Source organism: Lethenteron reissneri, chromosome 19, assembly GCF_015708825.2.
Source record: "Lethenteron reissneri isolate LAM-NWPU_2019-01 chromosome 19, ASM1570882v1, whole genome shotgun sequence".
NCBI classification, from domain to species: Eukaryota; Metazoa; Chordata; class Hyperoartia; order Petromyzontiformes; family Petromyzontidae; genus Lethenteron; species Lethenteron reissneri.
In genome coordinates this window covers 10,883,895-10,901,201 of record NC_083797.1, presented here as the reverse complement: position 1 = coordinate 10,901,201, position 17,307 = coordinate 10,883,895, and the positions used below count along the sequence as shown (strand labels likewise).

At 42.4% G+C, this 17,307-nt stretch overlaps 1 protein-coding gene across 5 annotated transcripts in view; it reads left to right on the top strand.

Annotated features, from left to right (window-relative positions):
• The window catches only part of LOC133344249 (protein 4.1-like), a 62,487-nt gene that overhangs the window by 20,675 nt on the left and 24,505 nt on the right, over positions 1 to 17,307 (top strand). For 2 of the 5 annotated variants that reach the window (XM_061554324.1, XM_061554320.1), the window contains exons 2-6: positions 5,535 to 5,684; positions 8,535 to 8,693; positions 11,665 to 11,769; positions 14,199 to 14,268; positions 17,169 to 17,244. In XM_061554324.1, the coding sequence (XP_061410308.1) occupies positions 5,550 to 5,684; positions 8,535 to 8,693; positions 11,665 to 11,769; positions 14,199 to 14,268; positions 17,169 to 17,244 (545 nt within the window). In that variant the 5' untranslated portion in view covers positions 5,535 to 5,549. The remainder of the gene's footprint in view (positions 1 to 5,534; positions 5,685 to 8,534; positions 8,694 to 11,664; positions 11,770 to 14,198; positions 14,269 to 17,168; positions 17,245 to 17,307) is intronic. The other 3 variants (XM_061554323.1, XM_061554322.1, XM_061554321.1) reach the window with 3 other exon arrangements.

Here is a 17,307-nt window from a genome sequence, read left to right as displayed (position 1 = left end):
AGTTTTTTTTTAACCGATTTTGCATGTGTTACCGGTCATGTAATAAAAGAGATTTTAACAGCCTTAATAGATGGGAGGGTCCCACTCGTTACAGATGCGAACCCAGCCGCTGCTGCTTATTGAGTGTATTTTGGCGATGCTTGAGAAAGAGGGCACAGGGCAACTCAGTGGGAACTGACATTTGCAAATATCCCATTAGATTGGATTGAGTGGCTTTAATTGCCCCACACGTGCATACATTTTTCGCCAATGTGTTCTGGTCGGTGTGAGTTTCACACAGTATCATAGCCACTGGAACAGTAAGCAGAGCCCTGCTTAAAAATTGACCGAACTCACAAATCTTCCTCCCAAGCTCGGAAAGAATTTGCTATAAAGGTATCTCCAGAATTAATGCACAGTCTGTGGTTAATGCATTACCGTGATTAAAATTACAGCTGCGTGGTAGTAATAACAGGTCGTCGCTAGTTTATGGGGGTACTGCTTATCATGGAAAGAAATATGCACTTTGCATAAGGAGTGCACTTAATACAATTTTACTGCTGCTGGCTTAATGTATGTTATTAAACAGGACTTTTTAACTCCCAGTGTGTTTAAATGCATAAAAAGTTACGCTGATAAATCGGTGCTTCCTTATTAGTGTAAAAAGGTGTAATGATTTTAAGAACTCTTCAAACTCGTTGTTTGTTGCGTGGGCTCACGTGCGTTTGTTACTTGTAAAAAAAACATTCTTCACGTACCCATCCTTCGTAGGGTATTGCAATGAAAAACTTAATTCTGTACGTTGCCTCTTTCGTGCTATTGTTGTGTTATGCTTTTGGCTTGCATGGGACAAGTCCGTTATCCCCGCTTGATGATGTGTGTGCACGTGTATATAATGATACAGTATTTATTGTGCGAGCGGCAGTGTAGTGGTTAGCGCGCTGCGCTACGAACCCGGGGACCCGAGCTCGATTCCTGCTCATGGCCAACATCGGTGACGATTATCTGAACCTGTCCTGGGCCTCCCCTAGGTCGACTCGGCCTCAAAAGAGTACCTAGTGCGGTGTGTAAACCTCGCCACTGGTGAGACAAAGGCGGCCGGGGTGGTGCTGGCCATCCACCCACCCCCCCCTTGTGTGCTGTGCCTGCCTTCATAGGTTCTCGCTAACAGCACTTTCTCCTACAGTCTCTGAAGGCTATACGGGGGTCTTGGTCTTTGTGTGTGTGTGTGTGGGCGGTGAAGATGCTGGAGGAGAATTGAATGAGTGATGGGCAAAGATGTGTCCTTGATGTACAGTACAGCAATACGTCTGGCGCATTGATTGCAGGTTTTACGCGTTCCAAAAAAGACATTTCCCGTCAAAGAAGACGTATCGAAATTTGTTTCACCTTGAACACTTAAATAAACTCGCATTTATTAAATTATGTGTGTGGGGGGGGGGGGTACAGTAATGTGCACGCCGCTGCGAAAATGAACCTCTAGACGTTGTCCATTGCTGGCAACGGCTCGCGTCCGTGGCGAGTGATGTCTCAATCTGTGCTGGACCCCACACACTTTAACCCAGGGGTCGGGAACCTTTTTGACTGGGAGAGCCATAAAAGCCCAATTTTTCTTAATATATTTCATTGAGAGCCATATAGTATTTTTAACGTATAATAAATTAAATATGTCTTACTTTTAATGCGACTTCTGGTCACGGGACCCGTGACCCGAGAAATTTTATCTTCAAAACTAATTTCTGTTTACTTTAAAATGACACAGTATTATTAAGCAATATCAGAAGTATTTTAAAATCAGTTCCAAACTCATTTTATTTTTATTTTATTATTATTTTTTTCAACTCAAATTTGTCTGGGAGCCATATGCCGTCACCGGAAGAGCCATATATGGCTCGCGAGCCATAGGTTCCCGACCGCTGCTTTAACCCATTCAGTCATACCAGCGCTGCGGTGAAGTATAGTCAAAAAAACTTGCGACTAAAATAAAGTCCTTATTATTTTCATATATGAAATGTTTGGCTATGTATGTATGTTGAACTTCTTCTTTCGCACGTACTTGGCCAATCGTGCTAATCGGAGGTATGCTGGAGCATTTAGATTACGACTTGTTTGATTTTTTTAAATCGGGTAAAAATGGAAGCGTGGGGAAATTTAGCCGTGCGTGTTTTTACGAGAAGGAGATAATTTCAACAATAGTTTTTTTTCTTGGCTCCCTTCAATAAAATTCCGTAAAACGATGCGAAGAAGGAAGACGCTTGCCAATTGCCACTACGCACACCGCAGAGGCTGCGAAATATCAGCAAAAGCCCACGGCTTGGCTGAAAGTGTAAATAAAATGTAGTTTAGAGCCACTTTTGACCGCATGAATTCCTGTTATTGCAGACTTTCAAAGTGGCTATTGTTATTAACATGGACATTTGATTAACAGAATACAAACAAAATACCCCCCCCCCCTTTTCTCTTGGCGGTCACGGGTGAAACCATCTGCCAAAACGGGACACGTGATTGGTGCTTTTTTCTGGCCATTAGTTTGAATCAATGCACCGACTACAAGTTGAGTATTCATATCACTTACATGTCAGAATTAATGTTAAGTGCACACTGCATATTGATTCGTGCACTTTAAATATTTATACAACCATAAATCCATGGCACTTACGGAATATTTTTTTTAAATATCCTAATCCAGTTTACGTTTGATAACAGCACAAGGATACACAGTGGCGCACAGCTCACCCTCAATGTGATATGCTTAGTGTTGTGGTTTGCTTTGTAATAGCTAAACCTCCGAGATGATATAGCATTTGTGACCAAAATCGCCCCATAATGCAAAGTCACATACTCATCTGTAAGACATTAAAAGATATATGTTTAGCCTTTGCATTTGCACAACAAAGATGAGTTAAATGTTACATAAAAAATGTGTTGCTCATTGACAATAAAAATCGATCATGACGACGTTCTATGGCTTTAACCCATCAAGGTTATGAGTAGCATTGATGAAAATTATAACCACGTGTGAAATCATTCATTATTCAACTACCAAGAACCCCATTTAGACTAACATTTTAATGAATAGCGACCGAGGGTTGCATAAGCAGGGTTATTAAGAGTGCAAGTTAAATTCATCTCTTGTTTTAAATCCGGTAAGCGCATAAAAACAATCAGCTAATCACTTGCAAAAAAAGCATTGACAAAGCATAACACGAGTTATAATCAAATGAGGTAGATGCAACGATCGGAAGCACTCAGATTTTCTAAGCAAAGTATCCAGTTCAGGGGAGATGGAGAGGAGACGTTCCGGTCTCTCGCCAAGTCGCACTCGGCTCACGTTCTAATTTAGATGCCACAATGGTTCGGGTTGGAACAAATGGCTCTGCGTGTCGTGCCGGGCAATTCCTGCAGGAATCGTATTCCGAGCGGATGATTTCACCAGGAATCGCGTAGTCTTAAGATCAGTTTAACACGTAGGCTTTCGCGACCAATGCTATTCATAATCAACGTTTTTGGGTTTAGATCGCGTTATTTATAAATGTGTCGTAACCCTCCACCACCCGACACGGCCAATCAGTAAAAAAGTGTCACGTTTACAAAAGACAAATAGTTCACTGCTTTAGCCCACCGGTGTGTTGAAGCCACAACATTTACAATTTGAGTGGCTTCAACACACCGGTGGGCTAAAGCAGTGAACTAATTGTCTTTTGTCAACGTGACACTTTTTTACTGATTGGCCGTGTCGGGTGGTGGAGGGTTACGACACATTTATAAATAACGCGATCTAAACCCAAAAACGTTGATTATGAGTCTTAAGATCGTTTGCTGCCTCCGACGTTAAAATCTTGCATTCACTTCAGTGGCACACTAACATGGGTAGCATCCCATCTAGTGGTGATCCTCAGAATCGCCACTAGAATTCTGTTGATTTGAATTAATGGCAAATTACGTGGATGGTTTTCTTGGTGATGAAAATAGGGGTCACGCCCACTTCAATGGTGAATTCTGCAGCATCATTGAAATGAATGGCATACTTTTGACAGTCAAAAAATATTATCCAATAGAATCCTATTAATTTGAATGGAACGTCTGACATCCATCAGTCTTACTTTAACCCCCATTGATTAGTATGGCACTTCCCTGATATACATTCACTGCAAGTTGCTTCTGGATAAAAAAACTTCAAGAGGGGGTGGCCAAGTAATGTTATTCGTGTGTCAAAGCTGCTCAAGAAAGTAAGCTGAAGTGATTCCATCCTGTTGTACATGCATAAGCAGTATTCCACAGTGTTACAGCAATGACATGTATATGTTAATGACCTCAACATTTAAGCATATTTAATCAAGTCCTTTTTACAATGAAAATGAAACTGGCTTGTCACGATGAGTTTTGAATACATTACTGGCGAGTTCTATTTAAGTTCGCAGAGTTTTGAAGAGAGACTTTCGTGCTATAATACGCTGCGTTCTATTCCGGCTCAGCCTGTCCATGATGCTAACAAAAAGCCATGGGTATGTAAACAAAATAGTTGGTTAAGTTTTTTGTTTTTACATATAGCCTAGTTATAACTGTCTTTATTACCTGGTAGATGTAAATACTGTCCTGCTAAGTTGTACGTAGGTAGTCGTATGCTACTTGCAATCGGAAGTTTGCGAGTTCAAAGCCTGGTCAGGGGTTGACTCGGCACTTCATTCCTCTGGAGATGGTAAACTGAGTACGGTTAATTTTGATATAACACGAAGGCTTTCACGACTAATATCATCCATAATACAGGGTTTTTTTGGTTAGATCGCGTAAATATATAAATGTGTCGTTAAACCCGCCACCACCTGACACAGCTAATTAGTAAGGTTTGTCACGTAAACAGAACATGCCAATTCGTTACTAGTACAGCACACCGGTGTGTTGGAGAGCAAAGTCCCTACTTAGTGCAAGAAGAGCTTACAAGTGATGTCATCACATCTACCCCTCTACTTAAGGAACAAAACAGGAGGGATTTCTCCACAAATCTGGCTGTCGCCTGATGAAGCTAAATTTTGTGGCTTTGCTCCCCAACACACTGGTGTGCTGTACTTGTAAAAACATTGACATGTTCTGTTTACGTGACAAACCTCGCTAATTGGCTGTGTAGGGTGGTGGCGGGTTTAATGACACATTTATGTATCACTCGATCTAACCCAAAAAAAACCTGTCTTATGGAAGGTTAATTTGTTTGTGATGTCAGGAATCTCATGCAACAAAAAAATAAGTTTACTAACCTCAACCAAGTGGCACTGTCCAGTGTAGAAGTGGGCTTCGATAGAGAAGTCAACGGAGGATCATCCTTATGGACAAGACTCGGGACAGAATGGCCACCAAATGAAGAACACACCGTAGAGGATGACCACCAGTGGCATCGAAGGACAGTGAGGCATCCGCGGTCACATTTACGATCATGTCTGCTTCCCGTACCAATGATCCAAGCTTGTGTCTTTCCTGACGATGCTCGTCATTTCGAAAATGTGCCTGCTTTGAAAGGGCTCTCGCTGACGGTGTTGCCCTCGCTTACACGTGTGCCGCAGGGGCCTTTATCAGGCATGGCTAGCGGGGTTGGGGCCGGCGCCAGCACGGGCGAGGAAGCCGCTTTCGACAAGAAGGCGCCCGAGATGGCAGACGGCGCAGCGCCCAGCCCGGCACACTCCAACGCCACCGGAAACGGCAAGGAGGAGAAGGTGGGTGTTTCACGCTGTCTTGCACCTTTTTTTAAAGAACGTCTTAAATATTGCCGTTTGTTGCCCACCACTTGGCATTTTGGGGCTTTGCTCAGAAATAAATTCAAACAACAAAACGCTCTTTTTGTGTATGTGTGTGTGTGTTGGCGCACCAAGGCAGTATCCCGAGCTATCTGTCTGACATGCGTTTTAAGCTTCATTAATGATTAAACCTACTTTGAAAGGGCTTCCAGGACAAACCGTGTTACCACTAGTGATAGTGACATATCTTACAGTGACATATAAACCATTACGCAAGATGTGCAACAGTGGCTTCACTAGAGCATGCCTTAAATGCACTTTCAACTATTTTTCTTATTAATGAAGCTTCAAGCTCATGTCAAGACAACCCAGGACATAGAGAGTATAGGCACCTGCTAGGTACAAGCTGGCTTTTTGGGGCTGTATCTTACGTTAAATAATGTAATGTACCTAATAAGGTAAGACAAACGTCGGTGTCTCCATTCTTGCAATCGCAGCATGGTCATCATTTCTCTTGGTTGCCCCAAGTTAATAGCGGACACTTCACAAATTTACGTGGGGGGCCGAGTCTACTTCTTCTTTCGTATGGCAGTTTTGGGGATTACAACAGATTACAAATTGACGTCGAGATTTGATATCCATTCGACTGCTTCAGGAGTAGCCGCGTGGATTTGTTTCAGATCGCCGTTGAATGATCCGTTTGGGAGAGTTGTTGACGATATGTCGCACGGTCTGAGATGTCGGCACCACAGTCCCACTATCTTCCATGGAGGGTCCGGATCCTATTTAAAGGAGGGACCAGATCTTCCTCTGATAGATCAGATTCTGGTTGGAGGATTGTGGGGTCGCTGACAATGAATTTCTGCAGCAGGTCGGTTTTCTGCAGCAGGGCTTAGTCTCTCCATCTGACAACTTTCCTTAACTTCCCACAGGGTAGTGCTCACTGAGGGATGATGGGCTAAGTGAGCCACATAATGGAGTTTCAACTTGACATTTTCAGGCTGTCATTGGCAGTCTTAACCATTGCACTTAATCGATTATGTAAAGATGTCCAATTAAAGCTTCCTGTGAGCATAAATATTATGTAACGGTAAGACAAGTTGGCAGGGGTCGTCTGTGACGGAGCTGTCGATTGCTGCAGAGTGCCCAAGAGATGCCATTCACAGTGTAGCTGTCATTAAAACAACACTTGGTACACCTATTTTTGGGTCTTAATGTCGCTGGGAACCCACTGAGCTCCATGCTTGTAAATACAAGAGCATGTTATTCGAATGGTCCACTAATTTCTTAGATAATTTGAGAGATTTGAACCTTATTTGAAAATAATGTTTTTGTCTTCAGTCTCTTTAGCAAGGACGATGGACACGGGTAATGGCACTATGGTTATTATCCTGTCATGCTTCCAGTGAGAAACATTCGAAAAGCCCTCTCGTATTTTACCGTATGTACATGACATTTAACGCGAAACAAAACCTGCCAGCTTCAAACATTACTGCAGCATTACAGCGTCTACATGTTTTGGGACAGTGGGCCCCATTCAAAGCAGGGCCGTTAATCAGATTTAGCCATCCGTATATATATTTTTTTGCTCCAAGGCATTTTTAATCATTTTAATGATGATGATTCAGTTTTTTTTCACGTGCTTTTTCAACATTGATAAACACAGTTCTTAAATTTTAAGTCAACGCAGCAAATGGCTTGTATTTTCCGCCTTTGCCACTCTGCAGAGTGTTTGTCACAGTTGGCGAGGCGTTCTAATTAATCCTTGCTTGGCTTCACATATTTAACGGTGTTCTGTCATCGGCACAGTGTTTCGCCGAGGGACGACGCGAGCTTGGAAATCTGCCCTCTACAAGGTTTTCAAGGCGGCTGCTGCACTAAGCACTCTTGCATCATAGGCACACACTGTTAGTGTCATGGATTTATGCACCCGCGGGAGTTTTTGGTAGTTTTTTGGTGCGACCTGCGGGGACGCATGCCTGGAAAGCGCCGTGGAGGTGGCGTATGTTTGGAGGCGATTTGTCGTGTGGCCGTGCTCTCCTTTTAGCCCCCCTTGGCTTCTGTTTTGCATTGTTGTTGCGAAGAGCCAAATCGCTCGCATTCTTCTCTGTGTAAGCCTCGCCCGAAGAAGGCAGGCTGCATGGCGCACAATGCTATTTCTGTTTGCAGCGACATAGTTGTGTGTTGACTTCAGGCATGGGAGCTTTTGTTTTTATGAGAATGCTTTTTCTCGTACAAATCTAAAGGCATTTCTGCAGTCACACGCAGATAAATATTTGAAGCGTGAAAGAATCGTCGAGTGAAGCGATTCTTTTGTATTGAAGTTTATTTTTTTATTTGTGGGGCTCAACATCGTTTTTTGTCGTTGCCAAAAAAACATTACAGCTGGCTGGTTAAAGCCAAAGCTTAATTGTAACAATTCCTCACTTTGACCAAACCAGGTTTGCTTATGTTCTAAAAAAGAAATCGATTGTTCGCTCCAATTCCCATGTAATGTTGATTCATTATTGAAAACCTTGCAGCCACATGATATTTCACATGCACTTAATAATCAATTCTACAAATCATGAAAGACGTCAATTGTTTCATCCATAGGTATCGAGACGATAATTATAATCGCTTTAATTACAATAAATGTTGGGTAACTTTAAAAGAGCCAGACTGAAGCATCTGCAAGATTACAGTATTATGTTTCAATATTAATGGTTGCAATTGATTTATTTCACTTTCCATTCCCACTCTAATACATGCTTAGTTTTTTTACAAATCATTGTAATTCAAAACACGGTGTATTCTGCAACTGTCGGCGATGGCTGTGTGAGAGAGCAGGTGCTGGACGGGGAGAGGCTGTCAAAGGGAGACCAGGGATCGGCCAAGAGCACCCCGAGCAAGGGCGGCAAGTCCCCGGCACGCGGCTCGCGCAAGCAGCGCACGGTGCCCTGCTCTGTCAGCCTGCTTGACGGATCTGTGTTCCCATGCGACGTCGACGTAAGGATTTGCGACGGCGGTGTCACCCCCTGGCCCTCCGCGTGGCTCAGCGCTGTAAATGTCAATAGTGGGTCAGCTGTGGGGTCGTAAGCGGCGTCTGGCTGCTCGAGTCGTTTTTGAGTTTTGCCGCGTAGGAGTTTAATGGCACCATTCTTGTCGATAACCCTCCAACATCCTTCCCCCGCACCTCTGATTAGCACGGTTAGCTACGTAGTTTGCTAAATAAGTTGTACATACATCTATATGTTGACAAAGATTATTATTTGTGTATGCCAATATGTTGATCAAGTTTTGACCAATAAAGCACCTCTCCGAACTGTTCATAACTGACTTGAACATCGGCTTGCGACATTTCGCTCAAATTGCTATGAGCGTTATAAGGTAGAGTTCTTGAAAATCCATTTTTGCTTGACATGTGTTTTAGTTAGTAGCTGCAGCTCATTGTTCTTTCCTGGCTTGGAGTCGGTGGTGAACATTTTACGGCATACATTGTGTCCTCAATACCAGGATAAATTCAGGGGTGGGGCGTACCCCTGTATATTCCATTATAAAATGAACCTATCGTTTCTTTGTTCTTTTGGAATATTGTTTTTTTAAATTAATTTCATTAAAAGCCGCAGTCTCCCTGAAAAAAACCAAAACAGGGCGGTGATCATCTCTAATGATGGCTCTGAGCCATTGGTGAAAGTTCCCCACCGCAGTTGATTGATGATCATTGTAATTATTCATGTTGGTACCACTGTATTTATCTGGTCGTGCATGTTCCTTCCGTGCCATAGCTTATAGCTGGTGATTTTTCAATGTAATGAGTTCTAATATGTCAAATGTAATCTGGTCTGTAAGGCAATATGATAGCACTTTTCGATTTTCCTGTGGGTGGTGGTTGTTCTTTTTAGCTTCAGCCGGTGTGCGTTCTGTTTCGCTGTCCTTATTTTTGTGGAAAAAAAAGCAGTGGGGAAAGATAGATATAAAGTACAGTATAGATATGAAGGTTCGTGTTCTGATAACCATTGCATCAGCATTTCAAGTGGAACCACAAAATATATACAAGTTTGTAAACGTAAACATGTCCATTTGCACATTATTAATAAACAAATAAAACTGGAATTTGCAGTCGGTAGCATGTTTGGCCACTTTGCTGACCACGCGTGTATTTAATGGTTTCATACATTTGTTTTTCAAGTGGCGTGGTGACGCACTGCTATGAATGAGATTAACCGAGTTTGTTTACCAACATGGCTAACGTTTGAGGTGAATTATATCTGCATCGGTCCTGACTCCGCAATGACAAGCCTGGTGAAGTATCGTCAAAACGGCAACAGTGACCAACATGGCATGGGGGGGGGGGGGGGGGGGAGGCCTTACATTTAGCAGTGGATAGACGAAGAGCTGTAAATTGTAATTACAATTTGTAAGAATGAGGCTCAAAATAATCTTTATGCACAACACTATCTCGCAATTCAGAAATGTGTCGCTCGTAGTTTGAGGTGGACATTCGTAATATGATTTTGTGTCTTATCCTGCTGGTTAATATTTTAAGCACGGTATTTTTTGTGAAGCATGCAGACTAGCGTTTTGATTTTTGTAAGCCATGTTTCAGCAATTGGGTGTAGTGTGCATTGTACACTTTCCATTTATCTTTATCTGTGGAAAAATAAATTCGTTGTGGTTGCCGTACAATTAAATAGATTTTCGAATGTTGAAAAGCCACAAGATTAGTGTGTGGTTTAAGAAATGAATTGGGTATTGTGAAGCCACGCTCCCTTGATAAGCCATGAAATCGCTCACAATACTGACCTTTGTATTCCCCAGTCTTGAGCGAATAAATTATTTAAAAATGCGAATGAATTGTCAATTACAGTAGCTCTTCTAAAGCCTCTTTTTAGCCACTAGTGCCTACCTTCTGGATATGGAAAAACACATCTTGGTCTCTGTGTATATTGCAGATGGGATTCGATGCAGGCAAATAGAACTAATAAAATAAATCGGACTAAACCATAGCTCCCTGTGAATTTGCAATTGCTGGAGAGGCCTTATTTATATTTAAAGGCCTTCCTTTTTGATGCCCTTTATGGAAATTGGCCACGCCGACCATAACTCTCAACTCGATCACAATTCTGTGCGGAGGGAAATATTGTCAAAGGGGTGTTGAAAATGCGTGAGTTACTGCACTTGTGTTTTAAAGTGCAAACTGTGCCTTTCGAAGCTGTGGCCGGCTGTGCTGTGGCACCTGTCGCTTTGCTGCTTTCCAGGTTTATTTGTAAAACTTTATAAACCGTTATTATAAATGTAAATAAGCCTTTGTTGTTTTAGTTGGTGTGAAGTATTTGGCTGCTATAAATTTCCACTGTAAGCCACTTAATCAAGCTATCATTTGTGGCCAGATCACTTCTGAAAAAGGGCTATATAGCACAAGTGGGCCTTACCTGGTAAAAAAAAATTAAGTTTAGTTCAGCTACTTTGCCAGCTGCTTATGTAAGTGGCCACTTGGCTAGCATTGAACAGGTCACGTCTTATTTTAGCCAATGACCATATGTTTCCATGATAACCATTTTTTTACACGTGTGTTTTTGGGACAGCTATGATTTAAGGAGTGATGGGAATTTTAATTTCACCACGTGTCATTAAACATTGTAGACAGCTTCATATGATGATGAGAATGAAATGATGTAAGTTTCATCTTCTTGGTTCTTTCGGTAAAGTCACGTAGAATGGAAATAATAACATAATAAAAATAAAACATAATAAAATAATTATCACGACGTTTCGGCCACAACGCAAGCAGTCGTCCTCAGGTGAAGAACAGGTCTGTCGATAAGACAGAGTCTGAATGACACGTCCTGGGCTTGGAGCGTCTATTTAAGCTGGGAGGGAGGAGGAAGAGGGCCTTGACAAAGTAATTTGCATATTCAAATCGAAATGTGATGTAAGTTTGTTGTTGATGATTATGTGGATATATTTTGTTCCACAGAAACAAGCGAAAGGGCAGGTCCTATTTGACCTTGTGTGCGAGCACCTCAACCTGCTGGAAAAGGATTACTTTGGACTCAACTACCGTGACAATACAGAGCAAAAGGTACGGGACAGTGGGCATAGTAGCCTTGGAGTGTATTTTCTAACGCTGATTCGTCATCCTCCATTGTTTTTCATGTTTGCACTAATTGTAATAAGCATAGCAATTGGAAAGTTGTCGGTCCATCAGAGGGTGCCGTGGTGCTGAGATGTTAACTACCTTGCCTGGTATACAGGAGGTCGTGGATTCGATCCCGACCCTGATACATGTTTATTTGGAGTTTGCATGTCCTCCCTGTGGTCACGTGGATTTTTATCCGGGTTTTCCGGTTTTTCTTTCCACATTCAAAAACATGCGTTTTAGAGTTTGGCTGCTAGAATTTTACATACGTGAAGCCATTTTATTGAGCTATCATTGGCGGCCAGGTCGCGTCTGAAAAAGAGCTCAATGGGCTTACTTTGTAAAATAAAAATTGTTTAGTTTTTAAATACATTTTTTTTAGTTAGAATCAATACTCAATCAATGTTACTTATTAACCAATCTGAGTCCATTGAGACTGCTATGAAGAATGGTCAATGCCTGAAACGGTATCTATTTGGTATATTCCTTTTAAGGCCACAGTCTTATGAATGCGAGTTTTTTGTTGGTTGTTTGTGCTTATGCACCACTGCCAATGCAGCATAACCAAATATATATTTTTTTACATTAGACTACAGGTTATTTGTAAAGGAGACCTTTTTTTTACTCTTCAGCATCAAATGCCATGATCAGTCCACTGCTGGCAGAAGGCCTCCATGAGCATTAACATCCTCTCACAGTCCTGTAATGTAACAAAGTGGTGGTTGTAGTATTGCACGTATAATATTAGCATAGTATTTGTGTCTGCTGGCATTTGGCCTTGGTCCTGCAGTACTTATCTGATCAATATTTTCACTATTTAGCATAGCATTGCAGTAATCGTTGTGGCGGTTGTAATTTCAGAGATGATATAACCAACGCCGCATGTCTGTGTTAGCAGTTTCATGAGTGGTTGTTTGTGGAAGCTTTAAATTGCACAGAACTGTGACTGGCTGTATTGGCATTCAGGATGTTTGTAATTGTATACATTTGGCTAAGAGTAGAATCCCTGCCGCTTAACAATTCGAAGTTAGAGCCTTCTCTGGGAATGAGTGTCGCTGACCAATTAATGCCCTCATCCTTGAGCCCGGTGTTTCACAGCCCTGGGTTCACCGTTAATGTTCACCGTTTGTGTTTACTGTTCGTGTTCAGCACGACTTGTTATTCATATCCATCAGTGTTCTTGCACGTGACCTTGCTTGGCTCACACCCACAAGAGGAAACGGAGCCTCTCCGTTTGTGTAGGAGGGGGGAAATAACGATCTTGCAGGAGGGGGAAGCTGCCACCCGCGTAGTTGGGTTTTTGCGACAACTTTGCTGCGGTTTGCATTCAGGCCATCTGCAATCTAAAAAAAACTCCTCCTTCACTTCCTGGAAAATTTTGATTTCTAAAGTTTCGCAGCCCATGTCGGTTTCTATATGCTAGAGTGTTTGGAAACAATATTTGCTGATTATGAACAAAACCCTCATTGTTTTGGAAAAAAATTGCTTGCGTTATATTATTAATTTCAACGCGTATCACGCACAGTATTTGGTCCATGAGCTTGCTTTTTTAATAGCCCTTATTAGGCAATGGTGTAATGTTGAACATATGCCATCGTGGCATTTGTATTTTGTTCCTTTTAAAGATGTTTGGGCAAGTGCATGCATGTTGTGATCTTTTGAAAAAGTAAAAATAAAGCATCGTCAAATCTGATTTGGCAGTTGATGTTACATTTTAAATTGGGTTTGTGATCTCGCTTTTGACAGATTATTAAATGAATAGGTGATCCATGACATCCTTTTGTCAATCCACTGCTGGATGAAGGTGTCCCCATGCCATGTTGGTCAATGGGGTTTTTGACAAGTTCACGTTAGCCAATGCTGGTTTGTGAAATCTGAGGCCCATACTTGGTACAGATATCACTTGTCACTGCTATGTATGTCGGAAAATCTAATTTGGGTTATGGGTTTATGATGCAGTGCGCTAACCACTGCACCACCACTCTGCCATTATTGTGGGGGAGATGTTAACTACCTCGCCTGGTGTACAGGAGGTTGTGGGTTCGATCCCGACTTTGACGCTTGTATATTTGGAGTTTGCATGTTCTCCCCCGTGGTCGCATGGATTTTTCTCCAGGTCCTCCGGTTTTTCCCACCACATTTAGACTCAACACCACGCGTTTAGAGTATTTGACTGCTATACATTTCCACATGATAAGCCATTTCGTTGAGCGATCATTTGTGGCCAGATCACTTCTAAAAAACGATATAGAGGTCAGTGGGCCTCATCTGGTAAAAAAAATCATTGTACTAGGATAATTTGTAGACCTTTGTTTAATTTGTTTCGTTGGCGCGATTCTAACATGTCTGTGGTTTCATTTGTAACTCATTAGGAGGGACCCTGTCTTGTGATATTTCAGAATTGGCTGGATCCAAACAAGGAGATTAAAAGGCAGGTGCGAGGTAAGTGGATAATATGGACGCACATTTTTGCTTGTGAGAGAATCAACCCATTAACTTATTTCAGCCACACTCCCGTCTAATCGTCCAAAAATGCCAGAATTTCCACAATACCCACATCTCGGTGTGCCGAACAAGTGCAGCTTAATTGCACCGCTATGTCACCTGTAAATAAATAGGTAATTGACGTGCGAATATTACCAGGCAGATGGGTGGAATTGTAAGCAACCAAACGCCTTTGAACTTCGATTAACTGAACATTTTAACAATGCAATGGTCTTGAGACCCTACATTAATGTAATTGCTTCAGCCTTGTGCTGCCACTTTATAAAATGTCTTCGCTGCTGCAGTTGTCTAATTACGAAATTAATTCGGGTTAATGATAGTGTTTCTTCATTGTTATTTGCCACTTTTGTTAGGAACATCACATATTAAGGCTTGTCCCGTTTGAATTATCCTTCGTGGGTAAAGCATTGCGCTTATTGTAAATAAAATATATAGAATTGCTAATATGCGCGTGAGTGACAGCCGTTTTGAAGCGAATATTGTAAGCAGTAGGAAAGGTTTTGTGGCTCATTCACAGTCAGGGCGACTGTGACGTCAACTCGGACATAAACAAGTTAATTTAAAATGAGAGGTGATCATTTCCAATCCAAAGCAAGTCTCCTATTTCTGGTCCAATCATTCTAAACTTCAGGTCAGCATAAAGCATCTTGGTGGTGAAGGTCATGCAGGCCTCGCCATGCCTTCACCATCCCTCATGAACCTGGATGTTGTGATCCACGTGATTTTATCGCTCCATACCCAGAGTATTCAGTTGTTAAAACTAGTGCTGAAACAATGCATCAATTAATTCGATTTAATATCTGTTCCTAAGCTTGTGATACAAACGTTGAATCGCTGATGTAAGTCCATGTGACCCCTCCAGCCGCTAGAGGTTGCTACATTCCCAACAATGTTTAAATTAGTTTTTTTTTTTCAAATTAAATTGCAACCTTAAATCGCGACAATTAATTTCCTAACGAGTAGGGTGAATCGTGACACTAAAACAGTGGTGGTGTTTGAGTAGCTTGCCATTATGTTTCTAAAAGGACATAATTTGAGTAAAATGGGGCAAATGTGGATTATTCGCGTACGTGTGAAGTGTGAATTGGAATGAGCTTCTTACAAAGGCAACAATTTCCATATCCAATGTAAATGTGTTTTCGTAACAGTGTAGACATGAAGTGTTTGCAAACCAGACGTCTTGACTCACTCACTCGCACGGTGTCGTGTTAAAATAATGTCGCTTGTACGTGTCCTGTAATGCATTATTATCTTTCATTTCCCACTGTTTCCCAAATGGGGTTTCATTTCTCCTAGCTGCAGGCTCCAGACTCTGGCATAATTTTTTTTCAAATTTACAATTTCTCAATAATGCAATCGCGTAAGAACACGCTCTCATGAGAGGTGAATTTGTTTTTACTGTGGCGGTTTCGTGAGCCGTAGTGAGGTTTTTGGTAATTGAGTTTTGTGTTATGTGCACAGCACCTTTTGCGGCATTGCTGAAAACGGTGTTAATAAATGTCAGTCGGGGAAACGACTAACAAATAGTACGGCTGTCCATTTTGGTTAATTGCTTTAATTAAGCTTAGACATTTATCTATGTTTTATTGTGATAATCGGTGAACATTTTTAATTATTAAATTGCTCATGTGCTGTAAACACAATGTGAGAAGTGATTTCAAAAAAATTAAAAGCCTGTTTTTGGCATTAGTGAGAGAGCGGCACAGCGTTAGGTGTGGAGATCACTCGCCGACCAGACTCTAGCCCTACCTATGGCGAAACCAGCCGACAAGACTGTTTCCTTAATCATCTCGCAACATCACAAATCATCAATGTCACACTTATGCGAGAGCAAATGAGACAAAAGTCAAACATAATCATTCAATTTGGCCTACCAGACCTTTTACACGAGCAGTGTCTCCTCGCCTTGACCATGCGAGCCTTACTCCCGACTCTAACTCCCGACTCTAACTCCCGACTCTAACTCCCGACTCTAACTCCCGACTCTAACTCCCGACTCTAACTCCCGACTCTAACTCCCGACTCTAACTCCCGACTCTAACTCCCGACTCTAACTCCCGACTCTAACTCCCGACTCTAACTCCCGACTCTAACTCCCGACTCTAACTCCCGACTCTAACTCCCGACTCTAACTCCCGACTCTAACTCCCGACTCTAACTCCCGACTCTAACTCCCGACTCTAACTCCCGACTCTAACTCCCGACTCTAACTCCCGACTCTAACTCCCGACTCTAACTCCCGACTCTAACTCCCGACTCTAACTCCCGACTCTAACTCCCGACTCTAACTCCCGACTCTAACTCCCGACTCTAACTCCCGACTCTAACTCCCGACTCTAACTCCCGACTCTAACTCCCGACTCTAACTCCCGACTCTAGCTGAATGAGCCAGTCAGGTTCGCTAGTGTAAGCTCTGCACCCGATTTTAGTTTTGTCATCCGAACAACAATAGCGAGACCGCTCTGAGCACAGATGCCCACCACTCACCCTTTCCCTTGCCATAACCAAACGAGCCAATCGGTGCCTAGATGGCTCAAACTTTCAAGGTGCATATTGCCCTATGACTTCGCTGGATGGAGGACCGAGAGCTGTGAGCACCGCAGACGAAGATGCTGTCTGTGGTTTTGCTTGGCCAAGTATGCATACTGTAGAAGGGGCCAGGGTACCAGCACCTTGAGTACTATCCCAAACCATAATCCACCCTTGCTGCTGAGCCCAACCACCGTTAATTTGTTTGCTTTTCACTGTGTTGGTGCTTTTAGCACCATATCGGAATTGTCAATGATAGTTTGACATGCAGTCGGTTACGGTTGTGACTCTGATGCTTTGCACCACAGCAGGAGCCTGGACGTTCATCTTTAACACCAAGTTCTACCCTCCAGACCCTGCACAGCTGACTGAGGATATCACCAGGTAAGCTCACATGCTCATCAGTGCCGAGTGAAATGCCACCGCAGTGGATGAATGGGAACCGGT